Genomic DNA, 23,765 nt, shown 5'->3' on the forward strand with positions numbered 1-23,765 from the left:
CATTCGTGGCCTAGCAGCAAAGATACATGCCTTAGGAAGGCCAGAACCATGAAATTGCTGCCATCATGGCAAAAAAACCCTTAACAATTACACTGCAGATTTGTGGCTTGTCAAAATGCAGTTCAATAAAGTTCTACTGCGGTACTTTCCAACTTAGAGTAGTAATATGATGTCCTATAGAGTGTTTAACGCAGTGCTGTCATGCTTTTAGGTATCTATTCTGATGCTAAGGCCTACTTTGAAGAAATGTTTCACAGTGACATTCTGTAGTGGAATCCCATCAATGTGTCTTGAACCCTAGAACTGTGGACTTTTCTAGCCTTGCACTAGAAACACACTAGTACCTTGGTGTTAGCCTCTGGCCTGTTGACAATATACTGGGAATATGCTGGGGGGGGAAAGATTCTCAGAAAATGGAACTCTGTACCAGCAATGAGAGTAGTTGCTGGTACTTGAAGTTGCAAGCAAACAGAGGGCAGAATGCTGAGCAGGCCTATTTGCAATGGAAGATGACTACCAGGCAGGAAACAGGGATGGGAATATGTAAATGACAAGGAAAGGCCACAGGGAAGAGGGTTTGTGGGAAGGCACTGGAGGACTAGCAACTCTCTGTCCTTGTTTTGTGGCACTACAATGTCCACACTACAGATAACTTGAGTTAGCAACTTTCAAGGGAAACTTACTCAAAGTCTGGCCTCTATCCGTAAACATGTCACCCAACTTGTGTAGTTACAACAACTGCACGTAACTGATGCATTTGTGTGTGGACAGAAGTCAAGTTAATACAAACACTCAAACTGTACATCACGTTAACTCACTAGTGAGGATAAGCAGTTGGATTGGCTAGGGTTGGTGCCTAATAACCACAAGCAATTGACAGTTGCTGTTCCTAGGGGACTTCAAGATTTGTTACTGGCTGATTAAAGTGAGAAGTATTTTCAATTGAATAATTTAATCAACCTGTAAGCATTTCAGAAGCAGCTATCATTGTATTAACTAGACTAAAGAATACCAGAATACCCTGCATTCGGTTTTAAATCAGTGATTTCCTCCTACACATAATAAACTGAAATTCACCAGTGAAAACTCTCAAAATAAATCTTCCTTCCTACCACTCTGCCTCACCAACACAGCTGATGTTGTAACCCTCCTGAAGACAGAAAAAGCTCCTTTAATAAAAAGAACTCTAGGAAGAGTTTACTTATTTTGTCTTCTTAAAAATAAGAGGCAATCCTACTTATCAAAAGGGCTTTCTGTAATTCCGGTGTAGTTCAGAGGATGGCTGAGACCAAGAAGTATATTTATTATGCAAATAGTTGATGAGGTACATACTACTAGTATTAAGGTGCATCAACAAGACCGTGTGGACATGCCAGGTTTTCATGGTGTGGGAGTGAGCATGGGGGGAATTTGAAGTTCTGGCTCCGGATTCAACAAACCACTAACGCCTGTTCCCACCTCCAGCCCGTTCAACTCAAGATACTGAAGCTCATGTTTTATTGTGTGAAGCCGCCGCCAGGCTCAAGAGCATTTAAACAGCTCATTGACCGTTTTGCTGAACTGCGGCTAGATTTACGCCAGCTGGTTACAGATTCTTGCAGACACCCTGATTCTCCTTAGCTCGGGGAGCGGAGTCACACAAGTAACAAACCCCGCGTTAAGAAGCACTGATTTTTTTTTTTACCCTCCCCCCTCGCCCTTCTGTCTCGCGGGGCCGCGCGTGATCCCTGGAATCCGGGCAACTTGGCGCTGAGTCGCCGCCTCGGGGAGCGAGACTGGGACTGGGAGGCAGGGAACTGCGGCGCGCGGGGGGGCTGCGGCGAGCTGCTGAGTCAGGCGCGCGGCCGAACGAGGAGCCGGTGGCTGGGGCCCGCTTCACCTGCGCTAGGGAGCAGGGACTGGAGCACGTGCACTCCCCGCTGCGGGGATGAGTGCACAGCGGCGGCCGTGTGAGTATCAGCGCCCCCCTCGGCGCGGGGCTGGCGCAGGCCCAGAAGGGAGCGATCGCTCCTTTGCTCTGGCTTCTTTGCGAGGCTGCTAGTGGTGTGAGCAGCGTGGGGTGGGGACAGAGAGTTGACAGGGTTGGAAAATCTGTTTGGCGCTGGTTAATTTATTTCTGCATCCTCGCAAAGGGGCTCATCGGCCAGCAGATGGGTGGCAGTGAGACGCTGCCATGTTTGTCATCTGAGCGATTGAGGAATAAACAGGGCTAGATGGGGTGGGAGGAGGAGGCAGCAGAGCGAAGTATGTAAACTCTTGGTGAGCTGAACTGCGATGACCAGCTGGACTTGTTGTGCAAACTTATTGTGTAAGAAGGAGGCGCATTAGCAGCCATCTCTGTCTTTCTCTAGAGTCCCTCCACAACATTAAGCTTCATCTTTCGTTTGTGACCAAGGCCCTTCTGATAACAAAGTGCACACACAGCGTCCCTTGGTAGATTTCACAGTCTAAACAGACAAGACTGATAATAGGTGGGATCAGGGAAGTATTCCTAGTCCCATTAGACAAACAGGGAACTCAAACACAGAGATTAAATGATCTTGCTTTGGGTTACATAAAGAATCTATAGCAGAACTGGAACTGAATCCAGATCTCTTGAGTTCCAGTTCAGTACCTTCTACACAAGATCTCTCAGCTGGAAAGAGAGGAGCACTAGTATGGTCTGGTATACCTGTGTTCTGGAGTAATTTCGGCTTCTGGTAGTAAATTTGTAACTTTATTGTATTTGAAAACCAGACCAGAGTGCTTAATTTAATTTAATTTTTTCCCCAGTGAAATTGTGGGTGTATGGAAATGGATTGCTGAGTCTGCAAGAAGGTATCTTGACATTGGCATCTACAAATCTGCTACAGCTTCAAAGCACAAGCTCTTTGGCTCACAATGGTTGTTGGAGGGATGGGGGGGGAAAGGAAGAGACTGCTAAGGTGATTCAGTGATGGCATTATCAAAGGGTGAAGAGCCTATCACTCTCTCTCCAATAAAATTGGATTGGAATGGTCTTTTAGAAAGGTTTAAACCTGTTGGATTGAGGGAGAAAGAGGTGGAAGTAAAACTTGTTGTTTTCCTTTTGTTATTGACTGACACGGATCTGTCACTGCACTGACATTGGAGCCCTGTGTCAAGGAGCAAAGGACGTGAAGTTTGATAAGTAATGAATACTTGTGTAGCTCCATAAATGCCTGTGGAACTTTGCACAATGTGCAAAAGACACAGTCCCCACTCTGAAGGATTTGTTTCTGTTCCTCAAAGTGTTGGTGAGGAGACAAATTCTGCCCTCAGTACCGCTTTTGTATGACTACAAAACTGATACCCATTCTTGGTGTGTTAGAGGTGCATTATATAAAATAAATGTATGATTATCTGAACTACTTCTGGTGCTGTAATCCTGCCATGTTTATCGTCTGAATGATTGATGATGGGAGGAGGGAGCAGCAGAGCTATGAAATAAATACACCTTCGTGTCTACTCATCTCACAGTGGCCTTGAAATCTAACAGACAGCTACTTTTACTGGCTGCACTTATTGCGATGACTTATTTGACCTGTTCTGGTGGTTCACTATTACTAGTTTTCTTTCTTACTAGACAATATATCTGCTCAGCATCAAGACTAATAAAAGGAAAGCAGGGATTCTAGATGGTGTTAGAGAGGTAGTTCATAATGTGTTGCTAAGAGCTAAGTGTCTACATCCATTTGATGTAAACCGTAAGAGGTAAAAGAGGACGCCACATCAGGACCCTTTTAGTGTCTGTGCAAGGTCCCTAAGACCTTGTAGGATGTCATTATGTCAATTTGTGCACATTGCTGTTACCTCATCCTTCCTATTGCCATGTGTGCATGTCATCATCTGTTTCTTGTTACAGCCTGGATTGTGAGGTACTATCGCTTTACAGCATGTCTGTGCAGAGCCTAGAACAATGAAGCCCTAATTGGTGCACCACAAACAACGATAATAGAAATGGTGCAACAATAATTAACCGAGCTTTCTTCCCTCTTATAAAAGAAACAGTTGCTAGTGCCCTGGGCTTGGAGACTATGATAAACACTAAGTCCTCACCAAAACTTTCTAATGCAGACATAAGTTACAGCGATGATCAAAAAGCGCGGTAATTACAATGCTTGTGCCTGTCTACATAGCCCTCCTTATGCTGTCGAGGCGCATCTACAGTTGGTGCTCTAGCACTGACAATGAGAGCAGTGTATTGTGGGCAGCTATCCCACTGTGCAACTCACCACCTTCTGCAGCTAGGAGTTGTAGGAAGGCAGAGAGGATCACAGTGTATCATGGGTGTGGGCTCAACTTCCCATGATGCAGTGATTTCCGTCCCAACATTCCATGGGTTTCCGAGTGTGTTTTGCAGCATTTTTCAATGGTCCCAGTTTCCTGAACACACTCCATCTCTATCTGAAAGGATGAATCCTGCACTGCTCTCCACTGTTGTTGTCAGTGTGCTGAACACATCGTGGCCGGTCATGCAGCATATTATGAGCTCCCAATGGGAACAAGAATCTGAGATGCCTGACCTGCTGTGTGCCATGCGAACAAACAATGCCAGATCACTGTTTGCATTCACAGAGTATCTGCACATGGTGCACTGCCACTTTTGAGTGCCTGAAACAAGCATTGAGTGGTGGGATCGCATCATTATGTAGGTCTGCGATGACAAGCAGTGGCTGCAAAACTTTTGAATGCTCAAAGCCATCTTCATGGAACTCTGTGTGGAGCTTGCCCCTGCCCTGCTGCTCAAGGACACCAGAATGAGAGCTGCCGTCTCGGTGGAGAAGCGTGTGGTGATCACCATGTGGAAGCTGGCAACTCCAGACTGCTGCTGATCGGTCACTGATCAGTTTGGAGTGGCAAAGTCCACCGTTGGAGCTGTGTTATCACAAGTGTGCAGGGTCATTAATCACATTCTGCTACGAAGGACTGTGAGTGAAATAGTGGATGGCTTCACGGCGATGGGATTCCCTAACTGTGGCGAGGTAATAGCATGCATATCCCAATTTTGGCCTCAGACCATCTTGTGATGGAGTATATCAATAGTAAAGGGTACTTCTCTGTGGTACTTGAGGATCACTGTTGGCATTTCACTGACATAAATGTGGTTGGTCAGGGAAGGTGCATGATGCACGCACCTTCAGGAGCACTAGCCTGTACAGAAAGCTGCAAGCAGGGACTGCCTTTCCAGACCAAAATATTCCAGTGGGAGATGCTGAAATGTCCATAGTGATCCTCAGAGACCCAGCCTACCCCTTACTGCCATGGCTCACGAAGTCTTATACAGGCAACCTAGATAGGAGCAAGGAGAGCTCCAATAACAGGCTGAGAAGGTGCCGAATGACTAATGAATGTGCGTTTGGCAGATTAAAAGCTTGCTGGAGGTGCCTTTATGTCAGGTTAGATCTAAATGAGGAAAATATTCCCATGGTTATAGTCACCTGCTGTGTGTGCCATAATATTTGTGAAGCTAAGGTTGAAAAGTTTCCCCCTGTGTAGAGCGCAGAGGTGAATTGCCTTGAGGTTGAATATGAACAACTAGATGTCAGAGCTATTAGAAGGGCACATCGGGGGGCCATTTGAATCAGGGAAGCCTTGTAGAAGCACAATAAACAGTGAACAGAAGCATTAATGTGAATGCAATAACAGCATTGATTCGTTACTGTAAAATACACCTCTTTCTCACTGTCCCCTGGCAAGCGCACAGCTTGATAATCAACCAGGGAATGGTGAGTTGTGCCTGGGGGAGTAGGCACTCAAACTGGGGAAAAGGTTGTTTGGGGCATTGATTCAGGTAGATAGGGACAAAATTTCAAATTGTGCCACCATTTTCACAAGTGGGGGCCATTGAAGCCAATATCTCACTCCTGAGAGGTAAGCAGGGATGCTAGGGTGCATCTCGTCCATGCATTATCCTGTTGGCATGGGAAAGTTTCCTACAACGGGGGAAGAAACAAAGCATCTCTGCTGAGGAATCTCTGGCAGGGGATTGGCAAGTACCTGCAGGAAAGTTTCCTAGAGATCTCTCTGGAAGATTCCGGTGAAATCTTGGTGTGCATTAAAGCACTGCCTACTACACAGGGGAATGGGAAGCACATGCAAACACAGCTATTCTTGTGTATTTCTATCCCTTCAACCAGCTGGATAATGCAACCTGGCAAAAGACCGCTGTATTTCATGTAACTGAGCAGCATCAGCTCAAAAAAATCACTTACCCCAGCTTTCCTCTCCTGCATGCTGCATGCCCGAGCTGGAGGGCTGGGACTGGCTGGAACCCTCCTGAATAGAGAGGTCCTGGCTCCCCATGTCAGCAAATGACCTGGTCTCCTGCTCTGTGCCATCCTCCAACTTGACCTCCACGTAGATGACTATTTTGTCGGGGCTGACTCCAGTTTCCACTGCCTCTGAGCCCTTGGACGTATCCATGGGTCTTGTGAAGTGGGGTTGCCACTGAGGATGGCTTCCAGCTACTTATAGAAGTGGCAGGTGTTTGGCTCTGCACCAGAGCAACAGTTTGACACCCTATCCTTTTGGTACCCCTGCCACAACTCCTTGATTTTTGCATAGCACTGCAGGCATGTCCCATTCATAGCCCTTCTCTGCCATTAAACGAGAAATCTGGCCGTAGGTATCCTAGTTCCTTTGGCTGGAGCGGAGCTGGGACTGCATAGCCGCCTCCTCCCCAAATGCCAATCAGATCCAGCAGCTCTGGTGTGCTCCAAGCGCCAGAGTGTTTGGTGCGTGAAGCCTCCATGGTCAGCTGGGAAGATGAGATGTGAGCTCTCCACACCGACCAAGCAGGAAGTGGAATTTCGAAAATTCCAGGGACTTTAAAGGAGAAGGGACAGATGGCTGCAGGGCAGCAGAGTTCAAACTGATGGCCAGGCTACTTACCATGACATAACCAAGTGTGGCGTCTTCACTGACACTTTTTTGCTAAAAGTTTGGCAGCAAAAGCTTTACGGCTTTCGTCGAGGTGGTTTTATTTTGTCGCAGAATCAGGGGAGTTGGGTTGGCAGGGAAATGTTTGCAGTGTGTACGGTACCACTGTTTTGGTGCAAGAATCTGACTTTGGTTGACAAAAGTCTCTAATGTAGACTAGGCCTAACGCTAAAACCCTTAAGCATAAAGCAAAGCCCACGAAAGTCAAAAGGCACAGGGCAAAAGAATGAAATTCTCCATCTGAATTTGCATTCGTGACAGCTGCTACAATCAGGCAAAGAGAGCCCTGGGGGTGCCTTTTGGGAACAGTGTTTCTGCACAACTTGCAGCTCGATTGGCTAGGCTCCCACCTAGCCACCAACTTCCACAGAGCTTGGCTCTGCAGTGTACAGAGAATTCCTGCAGCCCCTGTTGGAGTCTTTTGGTGCTGAAAATCGAGCCCATAGCATCTCACTAGATGGATTCTCTGCCAGTTCTCCCCTTTTCACATCTGCCTGCCCATCTAGGAGCAATGAAGGTTTTTTTCACTTTTGTGGTGAATCAGGGCTCTGCATGCACCCTAGAACAGTATCTAACTCATTGTTCACTTTTGAATACCACATGTGATGCTTGGAAACTTTGGATAAGTGAGTGAGGTAGATGGATCTGCTGTTGCTGTGGTTTTCCCCAAAGGGGACTGGGAAGCCAGGGAGTAAGGATTTTGTTAACATAAGTCTTTATAAAGAGAGAGAATGCTGTTAGACCATGTGATCTGGCCTCAAACTCCCTTTCTTTGAAAGAATGGTGGAACACAGTATTGCTTATTTAACACAATGGAGTTCTCTTGGACCAGATGCTATGCTGATGAGTGCAGTATAAAAACCTAGCTGACCAGAATGTTGGATACAGGAAATGACCTGCTAAAGGGAGAAAGTTCTTAAACTTTTCTAGAACCATTTTTGTTCACACCTCCAAAATTTGTTAAAAGGTTATCTTGAAGTTGTCTATTTGGTTTTTTTTATATTGCACCTGTGAATTCTTACAGTAAAAAGAGTGACAGTCTACAATAGATCTGGTAAATGTTCAGCAAGAGTTAATTTGGGAAGATTTCTAGAAATCTGGATAACCTACATGCTGGTTGTACGTAGACAGAAAGTGGCGTGTGTTTCTAACCCATGCTAACTATGGCTTTGTCCCCCTCTAGTGGCTATGCCACATGTAGAAGCTTATGAAGTTGCTGCTACTTCCTAGCGTGTGTATGGGATGATTTACCACATCTCTCTTGTATGTTTTTTTCTTGTTGGTAAGCGTGTGTTGATTTTGTGGACATCCAATGCTAGCAGCAGTGGGAAAGCTGTGCTGGTGCTACCACAGTGCTGAGATTTTCCGAATAATCTAACTGTAGAAAAGGCCAGTGGATATGTGGAACTGTTCCAATTTTCGGTTTGCTCAAGTTGACGCTTTCAGTGAAGCTGTCCTGCATATGTGTGTGTGAAGATTAGTGGCTACGCTCTGGTGCAGTCATCTCACTTGCAGATGCCATGGAGTAGAGTCATCACCACTCCATAACCACTGCCCAACTGGTTCTGAACTGACTAGAGTTGAGTATGAGGGCTACCATCCCTTTGGATGGTGGTGCTTAGAAGGTCAGAAGCATGTGTAGGTGAGCCTATTGAACTGATTCAGAATACATGCGGTCTCCAATGCTTACCTGTAACGTTTCATCTACAGATGGCACAGTCCTCTAATGCAGACAAATCTACAGAGACACCCCCTGACAATGCATGACTTTCTCCTAAGAACACCTTTACAAAGAGAGGGTGTAATACTCTTCAGTGATGGTTGCTGTAGCTCTAAACCTATTTGCTTTCCTGGCTCTTACTTTCATTCAAAAGCCGAGGCTTCAGAGATTCTTTTGGATTGGTCACAGTGGAAACACAGTCTAAACTACAAAAATAATTGTTTAAAGATGGCTTTGATAATTAATAACATTTAATGAAATTTCTCTTCTGTCTATATGGGAAAGTTTAAAAAAACAGTTGAAGTTAGAGAACTATGTCTTAACCTGTTTTCTTCCCACACAGGCACACACAAAAAAAGGCTTTGTTCACAACTAAATTATACATTATAGATCAATAGCTGGCATTTTAACCAGCAAGTTGGTTGGATCTGCTTCGGTCTGAGTACAAGCACGTTCAAGGATGGCTAATTGCGTACTGTATACAAAACCTGGAGTATGTGACTGCATCATTAGGAGTTCCCAGCAAAAGGAGTGGGGAGAGGGAGTTATTGATTGAGCCTACCTCTTTAAAGAGAAGTGTCTATATCATACAGAGCTTGGGCAGATCATACATCCTGCCATCCTTTAATCCATACAACGATGCCAATAATACCAGTGAAATGACTCTGGTGAATGGAAGCTTTGGGCAAAGCTGGTTACCTGATGTGTACACGGTAGGGTAACTGTGCGATTTTAGGCAGCCAGTTCTGAAAACATACATTATTGAACCTTCCTTCCAATATGGCTGCTTTAATTGTTTCCAGAGTCACAGGTATTGCTTTATCAGTTGGCGAAAAAGGGGAGGTGAAAACTAGAATAGATCAAAACATGAGAAGTTGGGGGAAGAATATTTACCATTAAAAATCTGCAATAACAATTCTGCATCAAGCCTCCTTCATTATAGCACAGAATCATCTCCTCAATACTGTGGTGTTCCTTGGGGCTGTCTGCGGCCCTCCCCTCCCCTCCCCCTCCCCCGCCGGTGACTTCAAACTTCTCAGCATCTTAAACGGAATACCTTATAAGCTGCCTCATCTCTTTAGGTACAGCTGTTATCTTATAATCCACCCACATTTGAATGTGATGAGTATTGCTAAAAAATGTTCTGAGCTACGCACTGGCAGTAATATAAAGGTTTATTTGCTGGAATCCTGCCTGATCCTGCCCACCTAATCTGCATTCTTTAGGAGGAAGAGCCTAGGGAACCTCCTCAGGACCAGCAATAGCACACACTAGCTGTCTGCCTTCCCCTTGGACTGCTCCTGTTTCTCTCCTGCTTCAAATGGAGTTCAAGTATTAATGTTGGTGAGGTGTATGTGTATGTGGGCCACATGGGTTCTGGTGAGTGTATTATTCTAAAACGTTAACAGCCTGCTATTATGGGATACTTTGGGGTTTTTTACATGTAAAACTCCTCATGGCTTTGAATCAAAAAGCATTAATATTTTGGAGCTCACTTTGAGAGGCATTACGGGAGTTGAAGCTGATATGTGAAACAAGAAGAGGCAATGCTGCAGCAGATGGGCAGTGAGACTGTAAAGAGAAAACTATCTCTAACTTGCTTATTCGTGGAAAAGATGTTTCAGGGCTCAAGCTAACCTATCTGCCAGTATTTTATTGATCATGGTAGTTGCTGCTGCACATATGCATTATTTAGTATATGTCACTGTTTGTTAATTGCCATCAGCTGAGCAGAAGCCGGAGTTTTATGTTATTGTGGAGCAAGCTATTTCTTTCATTTCCCGGTTTAATTGATCAACAGAAGGTTTGCTCTTAATTTCTCTAGAACAGCCTTTCTGTTAGCCAAGAAAAAAACATCAAAATGAATCCAGCAGAGCTGAAAAAGTTCCGTCTCTTGGTCCAGGTGAATGCTGGTTTTTCTATTGGGACAAAAAACAATTCAATATAGAATTATAATGAATACAGGCCAGATCTTCAGCGGGTGAAATTCAGCACAGATCCATTTATACCTGGTGCAGATCTGTCCATGACTTTTTAAAGAGGGTGTGATGTGATAGTGGATTGAGTGGTTTGTGGGGAAATCTTTCAAGTATAAATGTAATTTAAAAAATAATCTTCCTCCAGCCTGGCAGTAATTATCTGAGAAATCGAGAATTGTGCAGTACTGCTCTGTCTGGCGAGATAGGAGCTGGTGGGTGTTAACCTCCACTTTTACCGTCCACCATCCACATAGAGATAATAATTATTGGGAATGAGAGACAGCAGGACTAGACAAGACTCAAACCTAAAGAGTAGACTTCTTAATTTATGATGGCAGACCTATGGATCAGTGGGAATACCACTGGAATCTTCTCTCATCTCTCAAGGTACACCTCAATACTTCCTTGAATATCAGGTTACATTGTACAAACAAGATCTGGTAGCTGCCACAGTCAGGCTTGAGCGGGTCTCAGACTCAGATTTCTTTTTAGAGTTTTATAGATCATTTCTAAATTGGTCCTAGTAAACTACATTAGCTGGCCAGGGCCAGTTTCAACAATAGAGCACTAATTTAAAAATTGCTGTCATGATATGGTCTTATGTTGAACAAACGTATCTAAAAACCCACAAAGGGGAAATCAGGGTTAAAAGCAAGTGAAGACTTCTGCATTGGAAGAGATGCAACTGGCTAGATCTTGCTCTCTTATCTGCACTGCATTTGTGTAAACTGGCCTTGTCTCCCATTCAGTGTCATGAAACACAAGATAAGGAAGAGGCTGAGGCTACATTCTCTTCCCTAGGACTGAATGCAGCACAAAAAGAACAAAGCAATGATTAAATTCTTCCAAATTCCTTGAACAGTTCTGGAGAAAATACTAGCAATTCTGGAATTAGGATTTTTGCCACTTCTAACTCAGAAGTTAGCTTTAAAGGGCAGGTGTGGGGCGGGGAGTGGTAGTGGCAGGGAATCTGCACACTCAAAGCACTTTGATGCATAATAGACAAAATCTAATCAGTCTTTCTTCTGTACCATTTTCAGTTCATTGGCTGGATTCCACTATTCCCTTCAATAGCGAGGGCTTGTATTTGCTTCTGTGCAAAGTTCATAAAATCTTAATGAAACAGTGCTGCCATGAGCCTGTTCAGACTCTTTGAATGTTGGTAGGAGTAAAAATGGGGCTGTTGGGGCCCTTCAGGAAGGGTATGTCTAACCTTTAATAAAGCTACCCTAGCTAGAGATAGTGGCAGCAATGTTTTGGTGAGGGGAAATATGTTTGTAACATCCAATGGCTGCTCTGGGACAGTCACCACACTTGTTGTTTCCATTGCAGCTTTATCTATTTCAACCAGCCAGGCTGAGGTTAAGTTGTTTGTTCCTGACATGTCTGCGTGAACTGATAAATGGAATCTAGCTGTCAAGGCTAAATTGCAGAGGCCTTAACAGGCAGTAGGTGTTGCCTGGGATGTATTTGTAGGGCTGGGTCATACTGTGATCTGAATTATGTCAAAGGCTTAGATGTTTCTGCATCCCCACTCCTAGCTGACAGATCTGCTCGGTTTCGCTCTGCAGCTTCAGTTTAGGGTTGAGGCAGAGACAACCAATTGTGCTGAACTGTATCTTGACGTTCTGTAGTTCTTTCTCTCATAGATGCACTGAAATATATTTGCAAAATCCACTGAACCTTTTTTAAATATCAAGACCAAAGGTTCCACTGTAGCCCTACTAACATTCCTTTGGTTTAAACTAACTGCTGTGTTTTACGGTAATAGCTTAGCACGCTGGGTAATTCTAATGTTCTCTTTTGTTATTGTAGTTAGGGAATCCCTTTTTCTAAAACACATTCTACACAGGAGAATGCCATAATATCTGAATGCTTCACAGTCTGTATTTATCGTCTGTACCCCTGTGAGGCAGATAAGTAATTCTATCCTGTTCTACTGATGTGGAGGTCTGGGGTCAAGCTGGAATTGAGCATATGTCTCCTTAACCATGAGACCATTTTACCTATGCCAGAAGGTCTTATCCAGGGGTGCTCAACCTACAGGCCATGTACTGCCCACCAGAGCATTTCATAAGGCCCACAGCCTGCTTCAACACAGTTTAGTAACTGCCGATTCATTAGTGTTTTGTTGTCATGTTTGCATCATTTTAGTTTACAGAAGTGTGTAAATAGATAATACTATACATAGATTGTTTCTATCTAAATACATACGAAATAAGCTGAACTTAAAATATAAATCAATACAGGCGACTTTAAATATGATTAAAATATGTAGAATCTGTTTGGCTCACACAATGTTATGCTTAGGTTTATGTTGCCCTCCTATATAATAAGGTTGGGCACTGCTAGCTAACTCTTCTTCTGATCTCTCCCATCTACCTCTGCCAACCCCTCCCCCCTGGAATCTATCCAGCAGCTGGAATAATTCATTCTTCCTCCTCTTATTTCCAGAAATGTCTTCTCTGCCAGATTTGGGGCTCTTCACCATGGGGATGTGGTCTGTTGGCCTTGGGGCTATTGGTGTAGCCGTGACGGGGATGCTTCTGGCTAACACTGACTTGTTTCTGTCCAAACCGGAAGCGGCCTCATTGGAGTTTTTAGAGACAACAGAGCTAAAATCGCTGGGTGAAGGTAAGAATTGGATTACTCAAGAAATCTGAGCTCATGTTCTACAGCGATGGAGTTTATAAAACTGCCAAGGTAGAGCTAATCTTAGTGCTTAAGGCCTGAGTGGAAAACGAAGGCTCCTAGGACAAGTGAGGTGTGTTTGGAAGAGTTAGTTGTCCCAGACTAGACCCTATCTGTTAGGAATTCGGGAAGGGAACCAAACCACTCTTGTCTTTCCATGCTTCAGTAACTGTTGTGGGAAGTAGCTGTCTTTTCTTGAAAAAGAAGAGAAGGGAGGATGGTGTTGAAGTGACAAACTTCACTGAAAAAATAAGATGCATCTAATTTTGAGAATTGTGGTATTGAGTGAATGGCTGCTAGATAAACGATGATACTGTTCAGCAATTATTTAGCACTCATCATCCATAGATCTCAAAGCACTTTACAAAGGAGGACAGTATCATTATCTCCATTTTACAGATAGGCACAGAGGTGAAGTGAATTGCCCCAGGTCAGCTGGCAAGCCAGTAATGGCAGAGACTGGAATGGAACCTGGTCTCCTGAGTCCCATCAAGCGCTCACTCCACTAGTTCCAGGGGTCTTTGTTGTCTTTTACAGACTTAAGTAGCTGATATGAAGTATGATCCGAAAATAGAGAATTTTTCTGCCAAACCATTACAAAATTTGGCTGTATATATATATTGCTTACTTCGCAGAGAACACTTTTTTTTTTCTAGCCTGTCCAAACCATCAAATGCCTTCTGATAGGAGCTAAAGGGTGAAAACAGACTGAGTAAACATAACAAAAAATGTAAAACCCCTTTCCAAGGTGCTGTGCAGTTTAATTCTAATATGTGAAATCAAATCACAAGCCCAAAACAAGAGGGAGAATTATTAAAGTGTGCAAGCTCACATGCAGGAGTCAATAGAGCTGAAAACAGAGAATACCTCTTCAGGGTTTCCCCTGTCTAATATTGCCTGTTACAGCAGGGTGGGGAAAAATGGAAGTGAACACATTGACAAATCCTGTATACCGAGGGACTGAAAGAGGGTGTCTTGTGTTTGAGTGGGAAGTAGCATTATGGTGTATAAGTTATATCCAGACATAAGGCCTGATTCTGCATTGTTTACTTTGTACAGTTCAGTGGAGTTATACTAGTACAAAACTTGATTAATTCTGTGAAGAATCTAAAATCTCAAAATGAGAGATGTTTAATTCTGTGGCACAAACTGATGGGCTGCTGTTTGTGACAATAGCTTCTGTTTCCAAATATAAGCAGTATTATTCAAAACATGCTCAGCTAATAAATACAGTTGGAGGCAACCTGATGGTTAAAGCAGGGGATGGAAAGTTAGGATATTGGGAGTCAGTTCCCAGCTCTGCCAATGTGCAAAACAAGAGATGACCATTGATGCCAGTCTTTGAAAAGTGCTATAAATTCAAGTTATCTTGATAAAAATTAATATTTTTAAATGGACCTTTTTTTTTTTACATGTAATTGGAATTTGAATACACTTTTTTGAAAATCTCTCCCTCTGTCTTGATTAGAATATAAACTCACAGGGAATACTGAAATGGGACTTTTTCATCATGCTTAGGGTTGTTCATCAGAAGTCTGCCCAGAAGTACATAGATGCCATAATTCATGCTCTTTTTCCCTTATAAGCAGAACAAAGAATGTTAAAGGCAGGTGATCTATGGAAGAAGAATGGTGCAGTGATCATGGCTGTACGGAGACCTGGGTGCTTTTTGTGCAGAGAGGTACTGTGGTGGGATTGGGGGTTCATTCAGAGAGAATTTTGCTCTAGGTCAGTGTCTTTTCGTTCGATGTGGCCGGGGGGCAGTCAGCTAAAGCACGAGTTTTGCATATCTGAACATTTTGTTTCCAATCCCAGATTTGCTTCCAAGTGAAAATTTGAGCTATGTTTTATTTCTGTCCCCATTTGTGATTATCATAGGCTAGATTCTCAGCTGGTGTAAATCATCATACATCCATGGGGCTATGCTGATTTACACTGGATCAGAATCTGGCCCCACAATCCAAAATAAACTTGACTAGATAGGTGGTCTATGGTCAAGAGAAGCCCAGAAATGGACTAGCAGGAATCTTGCAGGTAAGGTTAATTGACATAGCAGCATTGGGTGGGAAGGGGAAGTACTTATCACCAGCCTGCTCCAGCCAGTACTTTATTTTCTGGACATTAAAGTCATTCTTTCAAAAGGAGGAAGGGAAGGCTGTTGTTGAACAGGAGAATGAGCTGAGTTTATATATCTGCTGTTCACACACAGATGATCCGTTCAGTATTCTACTAAATGCAAAACCTACCTTGTGTTTTGGTCACTTATTAGGATATTTTCACTATAGCAATTATGTTGTTACTCACCTGTTAATAAAACAGAGCAATTAGTCTTGCAACCACTTAATTGTATGGTCTGCTTAATCCCTACACCTCATAACATTAGAAAGCTTTGTATGCTTACGTTAATTTAATTCTCAGGGAAAATGACAAATTGAAATACTGTGATCAAAGAACAGGTGGAGTGCAGGGGCAGAATAAGCTCCACCTCCCTCACATCCACTGCCTCACCAGTGGACCTGAATTCTGAACTAGAGGGGGCTACCGCTAGGGGCTGCCACACTCCCTGTCACACAGGGGGGAAGATTTTCAAAGACATAAAGGGTAGTTAGGCACCCAGCTTCCGCTGACTCGTGCCTTTGAAAATCTCTTCCTTGATCTTTGCCCCCTCTGCTGAGATTGTCAATGAAGGTGTCGTTGTAGTGGTGGAGTTGTGTACGAGAGATGTGGATACTTTTCTTTCCACAAGTACTGGGGCTAAGACCAGCTGTTTGCTTCACACAGGTCCCAAGTGGTGGGCTATCAGATGGCAACAGCATGTAGTGACACTACCAGCCTCCTTCATAGAGGTGGCAAGCACCCACAAATCCTATTGAAATCGGTGCTCTGAGAATCTGTGCTCTGTGGACTTGGAAGTAGAGTGGAGCCAGTGACCTAGAGGGGGAAAGCTCTGTATATCATTATCTATCCCCTAAACCGTCCAGTCCCCCAACAGTAAGCAAGCTTCACTGTAATAAAATGTACTTCATTTAACCAAGTTTTAATATGAATTTTAAAAGGATCTATGTAAACATGAAGGGGTGGATTGCCAACTTCCGGGGAAAAGTCTGTAATCTGAGACTAACCCATTGTCAGTTTCTTGCTGCTTTTTCTACCTCGTGGTTCTGACCAGAAAGTTAGGGGCAGTGGGGAGGGGCTTGCCTCTGAGATAGATGTGGAGGGGAAAAACACTGTTTAATCACTGGTTGTAATCATTGGTTTGGCTGGTGACTATTTAGGTTGGTAAAAAGGCCATAGGTAGGCTGGATACCATAGGCTATGCTGCAGGTTTACATGTTGTCCTGAGGAACAGGTGAGGTGTAGCAGCCTCACCCTGTGAACAGTCCAGGGAGGGAACTGTGACAGACCGTCTTCTCTCTCTGGCTACCCTTTGCTTGGTGTGGGTGGATGGGGGTGGAAATAATCTGTTTTCTGGCACAAACCTAGTTTGCTAGCTGGCAGGGAGGGGCAGAGTCAAGGTTCTGCCCCCCTGCATGAGAAGGGGAATTGCAGCTGCTGAGTCTGCTTTCTCTCTCCCAATCAGACCCACCAGGTGCATACCCTGCCCAAGGGAGTTATGAGATTAGTTCTCTTGTGTGGGCACGTGTTGCTAGGCTCAGGGCACAGTTGCACTATCCTCTTTGATGGGAGTTTAAAAAAGCCAAGCAGACTCTGACTTCTTTTTCTGCCTCTGCCCTCTCCCCACACCTGTGTACTAGGGCTTCTTACCCCCAAGCTTTGGAAGGGTAGATGGCTGTAAGTTCCTGAAAATCGGGGACCTCTTTTTATAAGCAAAACTACAGTAGTAGTCTGCAGTGTTATGCTCCAGAATTTTAGACGATGGAATAGAGAAGTGGTTTTCTTTTAAAGTCAGTACTGTACTGCATGATGGCTGGTGCAGGCTGGGTAGCATTGGGGTTTTGTTAATTATTGTAGAAAGAGAGCCCAAGCATTTGCTGTAGGGAGAACCGCAAAGAATTAACAGAACGTTGCAAACAGATGACTGGGGAAGGATGCAGGGGAGAAGTGGCGTGAGTCTGATGAGCCTTTGTTTCCTTCCCTGAAGGTTATATTAAAAAATGGGAGCATTAAGTGTGCCTCCCATTCCCTACTCACTGCCTATCACTGGGCTGATTCATCCTTATTCATTTCCTCTCTTTATCGCCTCTGAGCTTTCTCCCTGGGGATCGACAGCAGCAGATTGGAGCTCTGCTGTCACCCTCACACAGACTCACTCTGGCCTGTTGACATCTGCCTTCTAATGTCTGTGAATTCTGCTTTCTGCCTTCCCTTAAGTGTCCTGCTTGGAACTCTCGAGATCTTCCCTACATTATGGCAACACTTTGAGTCAATGCACTTCAGTCACTTCTCCTCATAAACTGGTTATATGCAGATTGTGCCCTTTACGGCATGAAGTCTTGTGTCAGAGTTATTTTGCACAGTGAAGGCCATATCCTCCCTTAAAAAAGCACAAAACCACTTCAACCACTGTCTTTCACATCTTTTCCTTATTGAGCTGGCACTGGAGGCGAGGAGGTGCTGGAGGAAAACTTCCCCCTCCACAAACTGCTTTTACAAGCCTCCTCTGCAGAGTGGAAAACCTACAGATGGGGGAGTGGGTGTTGCTGCTGCTATCACATTGCCTGGGACACTTTAAGCAGCATAACCGCTGATGCTAGTGTTCATGCGGAGGAAACACATACAGTCTCGCTGTATGTGCTAGAAGAAATAACTCATTTTCCTTCTCCCTTGTGTAATAGGAGCTGCATAACACTCTTTGCTCTGCAGCCCACAAAAGGACACTGATGCTTATCCACCATTTTACAGGTGGACAAACTAAGGCTCAGAGAGGTTAAGTGACTTACACACTGCAGCCATATCTTCCTTAGGAGAGAATGTGTGTTTAACACATGCTAAAATCCTAGCAAGGACAAGGCAAGTTATAGTTTTAATTAAAACTTTAATTTTAGTCTTTTCTAGGGTTTTAGCTTAACACGATCTCTTTTTCCTAGTGAAATCAGCCCCAGGAAGGGTATTGTGAATAGAGGCGAGCACAAGGGGTGGGCAAGCAGGGGCACAGACTGCCCCAATAATCTGCAGAAGGAGAGCAAACTCCTCCGGCCCCAGGGCCACTGTGGTGGCTCAGAATGTGCCCCTCTAAGAGTCATCAAATTTGTATTCTTGCGCATGCCCCTGATCGTGAATGAAGGAATGATTGCAGAGAGGTAGGCATACCTAACACTAGCTTTAATCTACCTAGCATGGGTAACAATAGCAATTAAGGTGGTAGCATGGACTCCCGCACACGCCAGCAACCCAAGTCCATGGTCACTGTTAGCTGCACCCGCTAGATTAAAGCTATTGTGTATATGCCTACATGCACTGCAATCACTCCTTCATCTGTGATGGAGCTGTATCTGTCCCAGTAGAAGGCCTAGGAATAGAACTCGTTCATACACCCTGTTTGTTAGATTTCATTGCGTCTGCTCTGCACCTCTAGCCACCATCTACCTAAGCGACTGCATGCCAAATGTTAAGTCTCTCAGACTTCCATCCAGTGGCTTAAACCCAGCATCATGCTTGTTGTCTTTTAGGAGGCTTCTGAGCTTTCCTCTCTCAAACCTCAGCTGGACCAGCTTGGCATCCCCCTCTATGCTGTCGTGAAAGAAAAGATTGGGACTGAAGTGGAGGATTTTCAGCATTATTTCCAAGGGGAAATATTTCTGGATGAAAAGGTACATTTGTATTGCGCTGTTTGTTTTAAGAAAGACTTTACACATGATTCTTAGCTTGAGTCAGCATCAATATATGCCATGCCTTTTCAAGGAATCTGCATAGCGTGATCTGAATAGAACTTGGGTATCTGGAAATTGATTTAACAGCGTTTTGTGGTTTAAGAAGTTAATCAGACTAGATTTTTTATATACACGTTTGCTCATTTTACAAGCTAAACTGTCCTCCTGCTATGTACTGTTGACGTGTTCTTGCATGATTTTTTTCCCCACACACCTAACCAAACAATAAGATCATGCCAACTATTTTTCTCTTTTCTTGCACTGGGGTGCACTGTCTGATAATCATCATGGTATTAAAACCAAGGACTAAAAATAAAATAGAAGGGTGTGATAAATTCATTAGCTGCAGTGCAGCATTCAAAGAACAACAAATGATAGTAACATAACTGCTTGTTGCTATGTTTACTGAAAACTTATGCCGTGTTGCCAGCCCCAAAGGTTCAGAAATCATGCGTCAAAATCCTCAGATGGGTTTAGAAATCATGATATATGGGTTTTTTTTTAATTTGCCTTTTGTTGTTTTTGAGCCTTTTGGGGTCATGTTTTCCAACTTATCTCTCCAGCTATGAGGTCTAGAAACATTCTGTTGTGTGAAAGCTCAGGTTCTTTTAATTGCATGATTCCAAAAGCTGGGACTTTAGGAAAAACAATTAATATCATGAAACTGGTGATAAAATTGTGGGAAGTGGCAACTCCGTCCTTTTTCTCCCGTGTAAAAAGCCAGGCTGTTCTAAACAAATCTGTCCATTTGAAAATATGCTGCTGATGTCAGCAGCCAGGATGTCCAGGAAGTGAATGTAGTAGGTTGATCAGCTCCATTAATCTGGAATGGCAGCAATGGCAAAAACAATCAGATGTTTCTGATTGTGTGGAAAATAGGTGACCTCTTTCTGTTTTAAAGGAACTTCTGTCCTGATAAGATTACTATAGGCAGCATTCAATTCTGTATTCCCAAATATTACTTGTTAGAAACCTTTTTGGATGCAGAGACTGGCTGGCTAACTTGATTACAATTGGGGAAGTCTCCTCTATTGCTGTTGTTCCTTGTTTGTTGAGTTTTCTTTCTGTCCTTCTGCAGAAAAAGTTCTATGGTCCTCACAAACGAAAAATGCTGTTGATGGGTCTTATCCGCTTAGGTGTATGGCAGAACTTCCTTCGGGCGTGGAAGAATGGGTACAGCGGTAACTTGGAAGGAGAAGGGTTCATCCTGGGAGGAGTTTATGTGATTGGTGCTGGGAAGCAGGTACTGCATGACTTTGGGGAGTGGTTTTTTTTTCTTCCTCTGCCCTTCCCTCCAGTTTCCTCCATAACCCTATGAGAGCCCAAAGGTCTCCTGCGTTAGCCATTTACTCTTAGAACCACATGACGAGGCCACAGTCATTAATTTCTGCCCTGTGCTGCGTTCTAGTTATGGACATGGAGCATCTCTTGTCCTTGTTCAGTAATGTTCACATAACATCTTTATTGGCTGGCACAAACTTCAGTCAGCTTTCCTGTCCTTGAAAACATAACTCTGTTTAGAATTTCTTACAATCAGTTCCAAACATTCTGACACGTGCCCATTAAGGAGATTTTCTGTATGCTCCTCTCCACTGAGCCCCCATGCTCTTAAAAATTACGTTTGACAGTTCTCGTAACTTTCTACTTAGCTGGTAGATGTGCACTGGTAATGACTTCTCATTTTTAACTTAACATTTTGGGATGGAAAGAATGGCTTTGCACCAAATAAGTGATCTTCTCCCATTACTGGCTACCATGTGTGTGTCATGGGGGGGTTGGGAAATCTCAGTCCCAAACACTTGCTATTTGTTCATGTTCTTAAACAAAGATTTCATGACAACATTGACTCTCCCTTAAATCAAATGCTGTGTGGAAAGAATGATGGATGCACATTTTTGATAACCAGCCTCAATTTGTTTACAAAACAACATAGTACAAGAGACATGAAAGATGGGCTTGAACTATAAGTCCAGATCCAACGACCACCAAATTTTGGGAAAAATCAGCTCTAGATCCAACAGGGGTTCATCTTTAAATATAACGTCTTAAAGACTTACTGTATAGCAGACTTCATGAATTGGGATTTAAAACCACAGAAAACTTGGGCTTAAATTTTCAAAGGTGATTAGTGATTTTTTTTTGGATGCCCAACTTGAGAAAACTTAACTTTTAGATGGCAGGCCAGCACCTGCTAAAAATCAGGCCCCTTTTTAAATCGTTTCAAGTTGGGCACCCACAATCACTAGTTACCTTTGAAAATTTAGTCCATGGTAATTGATGCTGCCAAGAAGCATTTGCTTGATCAGTAATCGTACAGATCTTCCAAGCAAAACTTTTGAGAGGAGGAGTCTGTCTGTCTCAAGTGTATTTACACAGTCTACTGTAAATCTGTTTTAGTTGTATCCATTCATTATGTGAAATTCTAACTTGCACATTTAACCAAACAGCTTAGAATCTAGTGGTGCTTCTATGGCCTTGGCAGATTACTTGAAATTGGTATTTGCATTTATCTGCCTGAGATGGAAGCATGAATGTACTGTAAGAAGAGTTTATCTAGTTTATAGGAAAATGCCACAACATGTATCCATGCATAACATGTGCCCTAACATAACTAACAACTGGGAAAACTCATGTATTTGGTTGTCACTTTACTAATCCTGTATCTGAGAAACTGGACCATATCTTCTTTCACTCCTCCTCGTTTCTCGTCCAGAGAGAAAGCGAAAAGCAACATTTTTTTAGTTCCTAAAGGCGATATGACATTTAAATGGAATGCATCCCTCTATACAAAGGAATCACTGCACATTTTTCCTTTTCCTCTCACTAGGGTGTTCTCTTGGAGCATCGTGAGAGAGAATTTGGAGACAAAGTGAACCTTCAGTCTGTCCTTGAAGCTGCCGAGAAGATAAAACCACAAGCTGCAGATGCTGAAAAATAGTTACGCATGTTCGGTCTTGGCTCGAAAATGTAGAACATGTCTGTATGTGAACATGCAGTGTAATTGCTTTCTTAGACTATTCAATAATAACTCAGCTGGAAGATTCTCTCTGAAATTAGTCAATAAATGAACAACTTCTTTGATGGTAGTTGACTTGTTTGTGCTTTGTAGCCCCTGAGGCACCCTGTGTTTCTACTAGCCTTTTGTCTCTTCCCACATTAATGAAAGGCTGGGTTTAAAATCTCTAGGCATGACCTAGCTGTGTCCGGTTAAAGCCAGAAAGATAGGAGACTATCTGGGGAGCAGGACATGGCTAACGCATGAGTAAGCGAGGTTGAAAGATAATAAAAATTCATGTATGTGAAACGTCTTGGTGTTCAAATTTCTAATTTTATTAAAATATTTAGAAACATCTGTGTTGATGGGAGACTGATACTTGGCCAGCCTTTCTGCTTGGGCTGAGGCCTAGACACATGTCTGTTGCTACAGTTTTTATATACGGGCTCCAGTCCTGCTCCCTTTGAGTTCACTCGTAGTTTTGCCATTGGCTTTATTGGGAGGACGATGGTGCCTTATATGCTTCATGTTCTGATTTGTAAGGAAAATAAAGAGTCAGTAAGCATCAGATGTATTTAAAAGATGGTGATAATGACTACAAGGAGGGACGTGCCCAGTAATAAGTGAATATCTGGTCTACACTGCTGGCGAAATTCGGAAGCAGTCAACGGGAGATACGCAAGATACGTGGAGTAGCTTGGTATCTCCTGTCGACTTTCTAACTTCTACCTACCGTGGCGTCCCCACTCTGCTGTGCTGATGGGAAATGCCTGCCCGTCGACGCAGCGTAACTCTATTTGTGGGGGTGGATTAACGGTGTCGACTTCCGGATCAATTGAGTGGCAGTGACAGTTCTGCCGTCAATATAGACATACCCAAAATAAGGATTCTAAATGCATCAGGGAAATAGCAGGGCATATCAGGTTGCAAGAGTGAAATATGTCAACACAGTGAGGGGGCTGCTGGCATGCTTTCCTGTAATATCTGGAGATGGACCTGCCATTACACATTAGACCATTTGAGATACAGTACCAGGTACAGCCAAATGCATAGATCTAGCTGTATGTTGTTAAAAGGTCTGATGTGGGGCAAGGGGGAATAATTGCCTTTGGGGAAATTAAGGGTTTGAGTTTTTTTCAGAGGTATTGAGCACTCAAAATGGAAAATTTTAACAGGGAAGATAATCAATGATTGGAACAAATTAGCAAGTGATGTGACAGATTATCCATCACATGGAGTCTTTAGAATTAAGACTCGGTCTCTTTCTAAAAGAGATGCTGTAGCCCAGCCACAAGTTATTGGGCAGATGCCAAAATGATTGGGTACAATTCTATGGCTTGGGTTTATGGAGAAGGTTGGACTAGATAATCATTATGATCCTTTCTGGCCTTAAAATCCATTAATCCTAACACCATTCGCTTTAATGGAGGAGTGGCTGCTTAACAGCTCCGAAAACAAAGCCTTAAAATCGATTTGTGGCATGTCACTCTTGCTACCTATGCATCAGTGTTTTCTTGTTTTTCTTGTTTTAGAACTATTCATGACAGCTAAAAAGGCAATTGAAAATCCATCTAAAATTTCCCAACCACTTAGGACTAATATTAGCACAC

General features: G+C 43.4%; 1 protein-coding gene across 3 annotated transcripts; it reads left to right on the top strand.

Annotated features, from left to right (window-relative positions):
* Nucleotides 1-1,749: 1,749 nt before the first annotated feature.
* Nucleotides 1,750-22,246, top strand: PRXL2A (peroxiredoxin like 2A). 3 transcript variants are annotated; one of them, XM_067552460.1, is made up of 6 exons: nt 1,750-1,949; nt 13,093-13,272; nt 14,916-15,010; nt 18,960-19,100; nt 20,239-20,403; nt 21,988-22,246. In XM_067552460.1, the coding sequence occupies exons 2-6, from the start codon at nt 13,095-13,097 to the stop codon at nt 22,096-22,098; spliced, it is 690 nt and encodes a 229-aa protein (XP_067408561.1). In that variant the 5' UTR covers nt 1,750-1,949; nt 13,093-13,094; the 3' UTR covers nt 22,099-22,246. The 3 variants fall into 3 exon arrangements, with proteins under 3 accessions (XP_067408561.1, XP_067408559.1, XP_067408560.1); XM_067552458.1 differs by lacking the exon at nt 1,750-1,949 and adding an exon at nt 9,923-10,039; XM_067552459.1 differs by lacking the exon at nt 1,750-1,949 and adding an exon at nt 9,924-10,039 and having other exon boundaries at nt 14,919-15,010.
* The last annotated feature ends 1,519 nt before the right edge of the window (nt 22,247-23,765 follow it).

Source organism: Emydura macquarii, unplaced genomic scaffold, assembly GCF_026122565.2.
Source record: "Emydura macquarii macquarii isolate MOO-44397 ecotype Brisbane River unplaced genomic scaffold, CSIRO-AGI_Emac_v2 contig_1390, whole genome shotgun sequence".
Classification (NCBI taxonomy): domain Eukaryota; kingdom Metazoa; phylum Chordata; order Testudines; family Chelidae; genus Emydura; species Emydura macquarii.

Bases quoted from the DNA above. Each gene is read 5' to 3' on its own strand.
- PRXL2A (XM_067552458.1), top strand. The intron at 15,011-18,959 runs GTACTGTGGTGG...GTTGTCTTTTAG, and splicing joins GGTGCTTTTTGTGCAGAGAG to GAGGCTTCTGAGCTTTCCTC. The intron at 19,101-20,238 runs GTACATTTGTAT...GTCCTTCTGCAG, and splicing joins AAATATTTCTGGATGAAAAG to AAAAAGTTCTATGGTCCTCA.